Source organism: Ambystoma mexicanum, chromosome 4p (assembly GCF_040938575.1).
Source record: "Ambystoma mexicanum isolate Mex_15411 chromosome 4p, UKY_AmexF1_1, whole genome shotgun sequence".
Taxonomy (NCBI): Eukaryota; Metazoa; Chordata; class Amphibia; order Caudata; family Ambystomatidae; genus Ambystoma; species Ambystoma mexicanum.
This window is the reverse complement of record NC_090927.1, coordinates 203,141,600-203,155,319: the sequence shown is the minus strand read 5'-3', so window position 1 is coordinate 203,155,319 and position 13,720 is coordinate 203,141,600. Positions and strand designations below refer to the sequence as shown.

The following is a 13,720-nucleotide window of genomic DNA, read 5'->3' as shown; positions in this document are numbered from 1 at the left end:
CTAGCACAAATAGATGTGCGGTTATCCACCAGCCACCACCCCCAGACCGACAGACAAACCGAGGGAACCAATCAGACTCTCGAGCAATATCTTCGGTACATGTTACACCAATCCGAGTTAAATTGGAAAGACATCCTTTGGATCGCAGAATATGCATACAACAATTCAGTGCATTCTGGAACCGGACAAACCCCCTTTTATACTTTGTATGGTTACCATCCTCGGACCTCTGACCTAGATCCACCTCTGACCGCAGTAAATCATCTGCATTCCACAATAACCCGAGCCTTCAAAGAAGCTGCAACTCATTTACAGCAAGCCAAGAAAAAGTATAAAGAAAACGCTGATTTGCACCGAAGTAAAACTCCTCCTTACCAAGTAGGAGACCAGGTATGGCTAGCAACTAAACATTTACCCCTCAAGGGCCCGCGAACCTTCAATCCCAGATTCATAGGACCTTATCCCATCAAAGCTATAATCAACCCAGTGGCCTTTAAACTGGATCTACCGTCCAACATGCGTATTCATCCAGTTTTTCATGCATCACTTTTGAAGCCAGTAAAACCAGGAACCCAATTGTCCAAGCCTCCAGATCCAGTTCAAATTGAAGGGGAATTAGAATTCGAAGTTAAAGACATTTTAGACTCCAAGGTGGTAAAGTCGAAACTCTTCTATCTTGTTGACTGGAAGGGATATGGACCTCAGGAGAGATCGTGGGAGCCTAGTAACCATGTCCACGCACCTCGATTAGTACAAAGGTTTCACCGGAGATTTCCGAACAAGCCCAAACCCCCGGAGGGAAGAACCTTGGGAGGGGCCTTGAGGGGGGGTACTGTCATGATGCCTACCTCCAAGGAGCCAGGTCCGACCCAGCAACCCCAGAGGCAGGCATCATTTCCCCCAGGGGAGTGCCAGCGGGCCCAAGCTGGGGCCCTTTGGACGCAGTCCTGGCGCCTTAGGCGCCAGGCTCATGTTGGACCTCTGTCCTGGCGCCTTAGGCGCCAGGCTCATAAAGCTAGAACATGTGTTCAAGTGTTTTAATGTGCACTTACCTGATGCAGACCATGCTGCCATATCCAGGCCCTCTTGAGGCCTGAATGGAACTACTTTACCTGTGGGACTACTTTCCACCCGGGTGTGGTCAGGGAAGGATACATACCTGATCGGAGGAAGGATACATACTTGGAACTTCTTCCAAAGCTATTTAAACCACACCCGATCAGCAACTCACGCTTCGCGTTGTTCTGCTCCTCGCAGCTGGACGCTCACCGTGTCAGCTCCTGCATCTGGACTTCAGCCACGCCTGTCAGCATCCTGGGTCACCTGCAAAGGGAGACAAGAGACCTACCAGCTAATCTGCACCACGGAGACATCACCGACGATCCTGAAAGGGAAGACATTTTTAAAAGCATTTCGTTACGATCGCTGCAGCGCTGCATTTCACTCACCTTTCCTGGGTTCCTCCATCTTCAGCAGCGATCATCCGGATACACAGCCACTTCCCAGAGCCTAGAGAAAAAGACAAGAATAAGAGGTGAGAGAAGGAAGGGAATAAGACTTACCTGTTGGGTCATTCCCATTTCATTTCGGGTCTTGCCGCTTCCAGGCATTTTCCGGCCCCCGGCCCCTATGGGGAAAAAAGACAAAGACATTGAATGAGCGTATGCAAAGACAGTTGCCGAGCGCTCATCCAGAACTAACCTGCCATTTACTGGAACTGCACGTTTCACTTCGGGTCGGCGCCATATCTCCGGCATTCCGAACCCCGGCCCCTAAGGGGAAAAAAGACATAAGCATTAGCGCTTGCTGCAAAAAGACAATGAACATTATTATTAAGCTTGGACTTTTGAACTTGCAACAGAACTTTTACAGAGCCTTACCTGAATAGTCAAGCTTACCTGAACTCCCAACAATCCTCAATCCAGTGAAGTACCTGGGTTTCAACGCGCCCCTGCATCAGAAGCAGGATGGAGAGCTCATCCTTCCTGACCATAAGGTGAGACTTCACAGGGAATCGTGGAAGGGTATCGTGGAGGGTTGGAAGAGAGTGGGAGGCTTGAGCATAACTCAGTCAGTAGGTAATACTCCCTTTTCACGCACAGGGGAATATTCCTGCGAGCCGGCGAAGCCAGAGTAGAGGGCCCTTCCTGTCCATCTTCAGAGTCCTGCGCTTCACCATTGAAGAAGCATCAGCACTCGAAGCCAGACCTGCGCCTCCGTGGGAATCAGGTGAGCGTTACACCCAACACTTGAACGTGCGGTAAAAATCTGAAGATGGCTGCCGAAACTGATACTGTTTTTTTTCTTTACCGAGGATTCCCAGCCTGACGGGGAATATTCATGAGCATGTGAATCCATGCCAGACCCCATGCTGGAGAATAACACTAACCAAGTATCATGTAAATGTGCATCAGGGGTAAAGCAAACATGAGAGTACTAAGTTTAGCAACAAAGAGGGTAAAGGAATATAAAGTTTGGGTGCAAAAAAAATCACTCAAAAGAAAGGGTGTCAAGGTAGAAGAGTTGTTTTTAGCCAAGAGATTTAAACTATTCCTATTGGCAGAGTGGAAGGACCTCCGGGCTGAGAGTCAGGCCACTCTTAACAAAGCTGTAGCGGGTATCCAAGGGATATTAAATCCTCAATCAGGCAGAGACTTTGCAGTGAATATTAAAAAACAAGGATGAATTATGCATCTTGAATTGAGGGACAAGTGAAATTTCTCTACAGGTCCCTGGAACCATGCACGAGTTGCATCAGTAGGGAAGGAGAGCCTGTCCAGTTCTCAGCTGGAAGTTTCCATTTGGGACACCGTTAGGGTGAGAGGCAAGAGATAATGTACATTTGCACAGTTCATTTGAGCAGATTTTGATTAGGTTGGATCTTTCGCTATGTGCTTTTGTTACTCTGCCATTATTCCTTTTCCCCATTCACATATGTATGGATACACAAGGGGTTCTGATAAGAGATTTACATTTTTAGTTTGTATATATGAGATTACATTATTTGTATCGGATGTTGCCAGGTGACAAAACGATGAATAGAAAAACTGAAAAAACAAGTAGAAGTCTCCATGGAAGCATGCTGAACTATGCAAAAAAGGCCCAACACTCCAATCTGCCATAACATTGAAATTGGCTCCAGTCTGAGTCACTCACCTATAGGTATCGCACATTTGCACAGTCTCTACATGGATTGGGGCAGAATATCTGCCAACGCATATGGCCGTGTGTGATATGATATGGCATTCATAACAGGCCTATAAACAAGTGTTTCAAGGCGCGACGAGGCAAGGGAGGGGAACAAAGGGAGGACAGACAGCGATCCTACTAGGCCAGGTGTCATTCAGATCGCGCAAGTGTGTGGGAAGGGGGCAGGGACAGTGCAGTACATGGCAAAGATGATAATAAGTAGCTGCCAGCATGTGGCAAGTGCATGGATAAGTGTAGACAAAAGGTGTCACGGGCTGGGAGGGGAACTGTAGGGATACAGAAACAGTCCCCAAGTGCAGGGGTTGCCAGGATGGCAGTGCAGGTGTGAGACGCTGGTGTCAGAGGAACCTGGTCCCGAGATTAGAGGGTGTCCAGGCAGCCAGTGCAGTTCCAGTTACAGCTAGGAGGTCAGCAGAGGAGAGGAGGAGAAAAAGCAGAAGCAAATAGAAAAGTTTTGAGGTGCTCCCGGAACCGGAAATGGTTCTCCTCAAGTTTGAGGGAGGCTGTTCCAGAGGGAGGCACCAGCCGAGGAAAGAGATCTACCACCAACTCGTTGCTTGGAGAAGCAACTGACCCTGAGGGAGTTGGAGGCGGATGAGCGAGGAGCTCGAGAAGGAAGATATTTAGGAAGAGAGAGTTGAAGGTACAGAAGCCCCAGGCCCCAGAAGGCCTTGTGGAAAATGCAGAGTGTTTTGAACGTAATCCTCGCAGACACTGGGAGCCAGTGCAGAGATTTCAGTCCTGGAGAGCTACGATCCCTGGGCTTGAGGCCATGGACAAGTCTCGCAGTCCTGTTCTAGATAAATTGCAGAGGGCGGAGAGTAGAAGCAGGCAGATTTAGAAAGACTGTTGCAATAGTCCAGCCTAGAGAGAACCAGAGCTCTGGAGACAGTGAGCTTCTGGGGGAAGGTAAGGAAAGGGAGAATACCTTTCAAGAGGTGCAGTTGGTAGTGTGACTTCCTAGAGACGTCAGAGATCTGATGAGAGAAGGAGAGTGTGGAGTCGAAGATGACCCCGAGGTTTTTAGCCTTGCAGGTGGGACCAAGAAGAGGGCCAAGAGAGGTCGGCCAGTGAGCTACAGGGAAGGAGGGAGCGGGTGTGCTGATGAGGAGGATCTCAGTCTTACTGGCATTAAGACAGAGGTCATTGGTGGCACACCACTCCTGGATAGCAGACAGTCAGAGATGAGATGAGGGAGAGGAGGAAGAGGCCGAGGGTAGCCTGAAAATGAGCTCTGTCATCCGCATAGCACTGAAAGTTGGGGCAGAGAGCAGCGATGCGGTGGGCAAGGAGTGCCAGGTATTGGTTGAACAGCCAGGGAGAGAGGTTAGACCCCTGGGGGACACCACAAGTAGAGAAAAAGATAGTGGAGAGGAAGGACCCAAGTTGGACCTGGGAGGGTCGGTCAGAGAGAAAAGAAGTCAGCCAAGCCAGAGCCTGAACAGTGATACCCAGGTTATCACAGAGATGGTTGAGCAGGATGGCATAGTTGATCGTGTCAAAGGCAGAAGAGAGATCAAGCAAGATGAGGACGCAGGGGGTGTGAGAGTCAAGGTTGGAGAGCAGGTCTTCACGGATGTTCAGGAGAGCACTTTCCGTGCTTCTGTAAGCTCTGAAGCCAGACTGATGGTCATGAAGACAACCAACAGATTCAGTGTGGAGATTAATCTGGGGGATGGCCAGTTTCTCCAGGAGTTTGCCCAGGAAGGGAGTGATGGAGATTGGCAGATAGTTAGCCGGGCAAGAGGGGTCGGCAGAGGCTTTCTTAAGAAGAGGGTGCACAAGGGAGTGCTTCAGGGGGGATGGGAAGACTCCAGTGGCGAAGGAGTGATTGCAGATATCAGCCAGGGCAGGAGCCAAGGAGTCGATGTGGTCCTTGATAGTTTGAGGAACAGGGGTGAACCTTTTTCGATGAGATTTTCATAGATCGGACTTGTCTAGAAGCCTCGTCTGCAGAGAAAAGGGGAAAGGCAGAGAAGGAGGTGGGGAGGTGGCTGCAGAAGGGCCAGAGGAAGAGCAGGGAGTAGGGGGAGGGAGCATCTCCAACTGAGGATGGCAAGGACACATGAAATAAAATACACCCACACAAGAAACAATTCAAATAGCTTCCCCCTTCCCGAAGAGGGTCTCTTGCTCGTGCAGTGAGGTGGAGCAGGCCGTGCTGTAGCCGACACCTGTGTAGTGCACTTCTCTCTGCCACACATCCTGGATCAAATATGAACTGTCAACGGTATACAAAACTCAGATCTGTAGCATCCTCCTTCTCTAGGCCCTCTTTGCCATTTGACATACACATTAAATTCTCAATGCACAGAACAGGAGTTTATTAGAGGAACATGACTACCCAACTGTTCCAACCATAGCCCAATAGGGTTTGGCAGACAACGTAGAGTGTTACAAGTATGCAGCGTGCAGATGTCCAAGTGAAAGTGCACCAATATGTTCATACATCATACACATCCATTGCCCCTCAATAGTAATGGCTCATTACGATGTCCCAGGCCATAATGGGTCCTTTCCTAATTTAAGACCCCCTGAGTGTCCCCGGCAGCTCCTCTGCACTGTGCAGAGCAGTGTACTTGGAGATCATATAAAGTGCTCATCTATGAAAAAAGGCCACAATAACTTAAAAAGAAATCATCAAACAAAAGGGACATTACAGTGCTCTTTGCAGATGGAGAATTTGGTGAGGTGAACTTTTACTTAAAAATCAACTGTAATCAGCGATCTCATCATTAATGAAGGAAAAACGACCAAGTCAATATGCCAATGCTAAACATCTTCTACCCTTAGCATGGTACATTGTAGCAAATGAACATCAAACAATACAAAGTTATAAAAGTAAAAGCAAAGGAAGAATTACAAATAAGGGCAATTTCCAGCGAATCAATATGGTTTAACTGTGGCATACATTTGTATAATTGTGCAATGTTATTCTCCAATTTAAAAGAAAACTCTTAATCCCTACAGTGACCCGTTTACATATTCCTTGTTGATCCTAAAGTATAAAATATATAAATTACCACTAGTTTGGAGAAGACAACCGGAATGGCCATTTTGCTTTCATGGTTAATCATGAGTTGCGGATGTCTGCCTGGGTATCTTTGAACCCCTCTCACAAAGGCTGCACTCAGGGGCACTGCCATCTATCAAGGACACGAATGTTTAAAAAGAAAGGGTGGCCAAACGTATCATGAAGGGAAAGCAGGCTTCGATGAAAATCTAAGGGAAGTGTTCCTCAACTAATAGTATGCATCTCGGATACCAACACTTTATTTGGAGTAGTGTTTTTAAAATCTATTTCATAACACATCGCTATATGAAACCTGGCACCAAAACTGAAATGCATGTAAAGTGAAACAACACTTTCACAAAATAAATCATCATTCAAATCACATTACTTTCCTTTACCTTTTTTCTTATAATGCGCAAACACACTCTGAGGCCTCAGGGCTCATTCATTCATATATTCAATATTATAAACAGAATTAAAAAAAGACAAATAGTGTTGTAAACCGAATTATTATTTTGCAAATAATTATCAGTACTGTTTAAATTGAATTCAAAAACATCCAATTACTATGTTTTCTGACATGCTTTTTCATTTAACCCAACTTGCACATTTATTTTTACACCCAACATGTTCATTTGTTACAACTATTAGCACAATTCTACCAAGTTTTCTTCATGGTGTGAGACGTTACATCTGCCATCTAGTGTGCCATCAACTTTTATTTCTACAAACAGAATGTTGCAATAATTTAGGATGTACTCTAATTATGGCAAATGGTATTTGTTCAAAAGTGTTTTGCTTGCTATATTTAGTTTAAGTGTTGCAGCTTCATAGGGCAACATTTTCTAGGTAACCTTTCTTTACTAGCTTGGATGGATACCCTTTTCACCCATCAATGCTTCTGTTAAAGTAGAACGTATAGTGTAAAATGTACTCCTGGTTAATTATATTGGTTGTAGGTGACAGCCAGATAATACATTTAAATGAACTGTTAGTCACACTTTGTGTTGATGATAATTCATCAGTAGCCAGGTCTTAACTTCATTGGCTATAGTTAGTATAGAGATGATCGGTCATCTATGTTATTTCTTCATGGTAGGTGCATTTCTTAATTATTGAGTAAATAAAGTGACAGGCTCCTCTTTTAAAAATAAAATGTATTGGACGCAAAGTCAGGAGATGTCCCTTTTTATACCCGAAGGAGAACGGAGAGGCAAGTGATGTATTGGGCTCAAATTTACTTACATCTCAATAAAGGACACTGTTTTGTATGAAACGGCAGAGTCTTGAGTTGAAGTTCACAATCACTCTGTGCCTTTGTAAACTCACGCATGCGAAAACTAGACAGCCATCTCAGTAGTTGTCCCTGATGGTAGCCAATTCCAGCTATTGTTGAGACACGTTTCAGCTGCATTGAATAGGTTACATAAAGGCAAAATCGGAATGATGGGGGCATTATGTTATACCCTTTTTATGTGTGCATTAAAGTGAAGTTAAACTTAAACATTAACATTTGTGCCACCTTATATTGTTTTCACTTAAATGCCTACTTTTGCCTTCAAGCACTAGACTGCAGAAGGTCGCCTTTTGTGTGGTTGTCTCTTAATTGCTGCCTTATTAAGTCAAAGTATCTACACCGCAGATTACGAAGAGGTAGGGTTAACGTGGTGGGGGCATTACTGTAGCTTCAGTATTATGTTATTCTTGGATATTCAAGTTAAATAAGAGTAGAGCATTTGTCCACTTCATGGGTGTACAACAACTACAAAGGCAGAAGTTATCGCAAGAAATGGCCACCTTTTGTTCATTTTCTAGCCTTATAAAAACAGAATCCCACATTAGACACACATTCCCAACCATTACCCAAAGACTAGCAGGTTGTTCAAAATATTAGACGAAGCTTAAAGCACTAGTTACCGGATTTCCAATCAAGGTAGGTCAAGGGAATCTTTCATAGAATTTCTCTGAATTACGTCAATTTTACACATATACAGTACTTTTACTAGTATTATTGAAAGAGAATGGCTTGCTTATGAATGTAACCTTAAAGTCCTCTCGAAACGGGCCACTCAATTTACTCATTGAGACCTGTAAATTTAGATGCGACTTAAAATTCACATGTGTTCTTTTCTTCACAATAGCTTCTCTATGTTCTGTCTAGATAACTCATTATGCTCACGTGCATAGTGTCCAACACGGGTGGGCTCCAAAGTCTTTGTTCTTACTGTGGAGCAAGGCTCCAGGGTGCCATTTCTCATCAATCTAGTTGCCATACTGATCTAGACTTTCTGACACGGACATTTCATGACAAAGGTCACATTTGCAGTTTTGCAACTGGTGAATCTAATTAATGCCCCTTGATAACCATCATACTCAACTAAAACGTTGGAGGTTTTTGATTTTGGCATATTTTATACTTTGTATTTAGTTACTGTCGAAATCAGAAGAAAATGAGCAATGAATGAATGATACTCCAAGATGGAAGATTTTTTGGTGAATGGTTATACTGAACAGTGGAAAATGTCCAACTATTCCTGGCAGACCCCCAACATCTGGTTATAGAGGATATTTGGCTGATTTTTTTTGGGCCACATGCATTAAAATTGTCTTATGTTCGTACCTCTCTTGAACAGAGAGGCTTGTTTTTAAAGGTCCTGACAGTATTGCAATAAATGACCATTTTCATAAACATCTTTCTGATGGCCATTCTATGTTTGCTAAAAATCATTCCACATACTTGTCTCATATTGTTGCTTGTTTTGTGTGTCAAAGTCCTTCCTATCCCTGTTTCTGAATCGCCTTCTTGCCCGATTACCAATATATTAGGATAGCATTGGTCCTTGAGTTTTTTTTATTCAGAACCCACATTTTTTATTCAGCACGCCAGTTTCCTTTTAAAAGTCAGTTTTCTTTGTAGGTCCTCCTTAGTCCAAGGAACAACCAGAATGGGAAATTAGCTTTCATGGGATGTGTGTCTACTTCCTCTGCGTTCACTCCGCCATAAATTCAGTGTCACATTTACTTCCACATACCTTTACTTCTCCTGTCTTTCACTTCCCCTACTATTCACTTCATCATTACAAGGAAGAAATCCTTTAACCCCCCTTCTTTTTGACCCCATATTCTACCCCCCCGCTACACCTTAATCACAACCCTAACCTTTAGCTAACCCTAAACAAATACATTGCCTGTGAAGATGCAGGCAAAGTAAAGGCATGGAGAAGTAAATGTATGACAAAGTAAATGTCGAGTGAAGTGAAGGCAAAGGAGGAATTACTGCTTTCATGGCTCTAGGATGTAGGCTTGTGTAAGGAGCAACACGTTTTGAGCTGTTGGTGTATAGCTTTTCAGAATCATGTCCTATCATGGCCACCTATTTTATGACACTGTCTGTGCCATCTGTGTTGGGTGACAGTTCAATGCCGGATGCTCAACTCTAAAATGTAATTGCTGCTCCCAATGCTCCATCTCTTTCTCCACGCTCTGCTACCCTTTTCCCCCATTCCTCCCGCTACTCAAACCTTTCTCCCCCCAAACCTCCTCACTTCATTCACCAAGGCTCAAACTCATGGGGTCCTCTATGACAGCAAACTAAAAGGTCCAACAATTCATCAATTCTACTGCCACTGCTGCCAGAATAATCCCACTGAATGTATGCCAGCTACAGCCTCACCACACCTACTACTCTACTAGATGCGTCACTAATTTTCACTCTTGTGCTCAGCCACCTTGCCTTGCTGCTCCAGCCTCCTCCTGGGCATTCCCCTCTACCCATCCCCCCTCACTCCACAAAATGCTAAACATTAAAACAGAAACCCCATACAATCATCAACATTCTTCTCCAACCTCTGCCCACAGTCCTTATGCAGGGATCCATCCACATGCAACACAGATCCCTCTGCAAATTCCTCATCCTCCTTTTCAAAACCATTCACTGGCCAACCAGTTTTACCTGGCGTGCTGTGACCCTCTAACTCCCCACCTCACGCTCTGCAGTCCCAAACCCCCCTGAATCTATCAGTGCTCCATCCCCTCCGGATGCTGCTTCCACCCCTTCACCTTCTTTGCTCCATCCCATTGGAATGTTGTAGCCCAAATATTATGAACAAAGCTACTGTTTGTGTCCTCAATGTAGCACTTACAAATTACTAGCCTTTTAGGAGCAAGCTGGGAGCCAACACAACATTACGCCCCTTAATCCTTAACATAGCCCCTCCATGGCAAAGGAACCAATATACACTGTCTATTCAATCTGTGATGCCTCAGGATATGCTCTAGCTTGTACATTCCGCCACATATTCAGCATTCTATTTAGCTCACTATCCACTATTGTATAGCATCCTGAAATGGGAATGGTTCATCTGCTGCTCTTCTTGGCTATGTAAAGCGTTTGATAGACGTGCTTGCCATGCTCAATGAATACAATGCACAATACAAGTGGCTGTTACTTACTACACCTGCACAAACTGGTTTTCATCCATGAACATAGAGGTGGACCCAGAGTAGTTGTAGTAACCACTTTAGAATGCAGGACATGTATTGTCCACATTTTACTATTCCCTGAAGAGTGCCAAGAAAGTGGATGACCGTGTCCTTAACAATTTCATTAGGAAATACACCAGCACTGCAGCAGGAATTCCTGATCCAATAAAATGTTTATAGAGTACGCTAATCCTCCCTGTGGCCCTTGCCAGGACACTTCTACAGTGCTCTACATTACTTAATAAATTCGAATTTGTACAGCAGACACTTACAAGTGTACCTTATTGACCTCATATTATGATACTCAAGTATCTGTACTCACAGGAACGGTTTAAATCAATAAATATATACAAAAAAGGATGTTTTAAGGTTTATTGCATGCCATTAGGTGTCACTGTAAATAATAAAACTAAACCAGAGAAGTTATTTTCCATGTAATAAAGGTGATAGATTAGGAACACAAGTATTGTAATCCCACCCCCACCCCAAATCACTCCACTAGAAAATACGTTGCCTATTTGTTGCTGACTGAAAACAACCATATTGGCTTAGCCAGTATGACTTCTTCAGGGTAGCATTACATTTTACTATAGCTAGCCAAACTGTGGCATTACAGAAAAAGACCAACCATAGGGCAAATCAATCTCAATTATGTCCCCCAAAACAAGCAGGCTATCATGCACTGCTTGGCCGAATTTCATCTTAATGGTAACAAAAGAAAACTCTGTAGCACAGCCAGGAATGGTTCCTACATGCAACGGCATAGACAACCTAATAGGCAACAGAACACGATGCTATCCAAAAGATTTCATAGTGGCCAAGAGCTGTCTCAATCATTTCCATTCGTTAACATTTGGTTTCATCACTGGTTGGCTCTCTGTTCTTTACTAACCTCATCAGTTCTTCCACTTTGTCATCAACATCAAGGTCCTCTTCAGATGCTTCATAAGGGTAGGACTTTGGAACAATGTGATTTGAATGGTATCGAATAGGAGACATCTTTCCATTGGATATTGGCAGCCTTTCTTTGATGTCCCTTCCATTCTGATTGGTAGTGCAAGGTTGAGGGGAAGTGTCACAACTGTTGCTCGGTGATGGGGACATACCACAGTGTGGAGTCTGCGTAGAAACCGTTGTTGTAGAGGAAGATGCAGGGGCATTTTTGATACTGTTACCATAGGAATGGCTTCCATAGCTGGACCTCCTCCCAAATTTATCATTATGCTCATGATCTAGACGGTCTAGAGTCTCCAAAGCACGGAACATTTCATGTTTGGTCATTCCAGTGCGACGCAGCCGTTGCAGTAAGTCTATCTGCTCTATGGTGAACCTGGGCTCATCTGTGTAATGAGACATGGTTTCCAGCAGACTAAAAATAAAAAGTGGAAATGGTTAGTGACTGACACAGAATTACAAATACTAAATAATTGCAAATGTATTTGAAAATTGCATTAAAACTCCTTCACAGCTATGAAAATTTGGACCATATACATAAATACATATTGCATCAAAGGTACTGCCCCTCAAAAAAATACAGTATTCTCTTAGTTTCCCAATTGGCTAACTAGCGAATTTCCCTCATCAAAGAACAACAAAAGAAAGGCACAGCAATTCCACTAGCATTTTCCAGGTGCAAGAAACCCATTCTGGCGGCAAGTACGGAAGTAGTTACCCTTCGAAGCCTATGTACCCCCACCATCCCATGTGTGAGCTATATGGCACCTGTTGGAATTTCGGACACTGCTGATAACATACCTTACAAAGAGGCTTCAGTTTCACATGTGGTCAAGTGCCCTCTTCAAGCAATGGAACTATGTTACCATCATATGACTACACCCACGACACTGCAGGAGAATCAAAAATGAGGAGAAACCAGTGAGCAGATGCTTGTTGGAGGTCGGAGTATGCTAAAATTCAGTGAGGTGTGGGTGAAGGGTGGTTGGGCTGAAGAGCAGAGTTCAGCAAGGGGTGGAATTAGAAGGATGGGGAAGTGGAGGGAGAGCGAAAGAGAGAACGAACCAGACAAAGAGCAAGAGTGAGACAAAGAGCAAGAACGAGAGCAAGAACGAGACAAAGAGCAAGAACGGGAGAAAACACGAGCAGGAGAAAACACGAGCAGGAGAAAACACGAGCAGGAGAAAACACGAGGAGTAAGAAACTAGGAGGAGAAAGAAAATGAGGGAAAGAAAACTGGCAAAAAACAAGAACAAGAAAATAAGAGAACGAGAGGGTTAGAGGACGAGAGAACAAGAGGGAGAGAGAACAAGAGGGAGAAATAGAGAGGGATAGAGAGCGAGGTAGCTGACAGGAAGCCCCAGACACTGAGTTACTGAGTCTAGGCTAGGGAAAGAGGTTGGCCCAAGCAGAGAAGAGGCGAGAACAATGATTCAGAGACCTGATATCTGGAGGAGCACACACGGGAGGCAGGAAGAGACTCAGTATACAAAGCAAATATACCATAGACTTCCGTCTGTGGAGGAGGAGGGCCAGAGAAACAAACAGATGGGGTAGAGACTGCTACTCAACAGCTAGAAACAGTGACACCAGAGGCCAGTACAGGGTAGGACGCCCAATGCCTGGAAGTTAAAGAGGAGAAACTTTACACTGTGGAGACTGAGGTCTGCATTCTCTAACCCCTCTAAAAGTAGAGTTCTAAAGCGCTGAAATAGAGTCAACATGTCAAGATTGGGTGTGAAGAGCTAACAAACACACTCCAAGAACACATTGAGAAAGATTGAGCTTAAAAGTGTTGTTAAAAGTGTTGTAAGAACCCATTGGAGAAAGATATAAAGTACAAGATTGCAAACAAACAAATGAAGTTCACGTTCGCAGACCACCTTTGAAAGATTGTGAGGATAAGGACTGCATGCTGTGAATTGACATACAAGTTCCCAGACCAGCTTGAACAAGAGACTTAAAGTAATGTATCCACTAAAAAGGCAAACCAGTGGGATCCAGACTTGCTGATAATTAGTGCACTAAATAAAATCTTTAAAGCTAATTAATGCCTGGTCC

The 13,720-nt window shown here is 44.2% G+C and overlaps 1 protein-coding gene across 10 annotated transcripts in view; it reads right to left on the bottom strand.

The window, feature by feature from the left end:
* The window catches only part of HMBOX1 (homeobox containing 1), an 802,934-nt gene that overhangs the window by 456,020 nt on the left and 333,194 nt on the right, over positions 1–13,720 (bottom strand). For 9 of the 10 annotated variants that reach the window (XM_069605709.1, XM_069605710.1, XM_069605701.1 and 6 more), the window contains exon 3: positions 11,598–12,074. In XM_069605709.1, the coding sequence (XP_069461810.1) occupies positions 11,598–12,074 (477 nt within the window). Of the gene's footprint in view, positions 1–11,597; positions 12,075–12,460; positions 12,550–13,720 lie in introns of all 10 variants that reach the window. The other variant, XM_069605704.1, reaches the window with a different exon arrangement.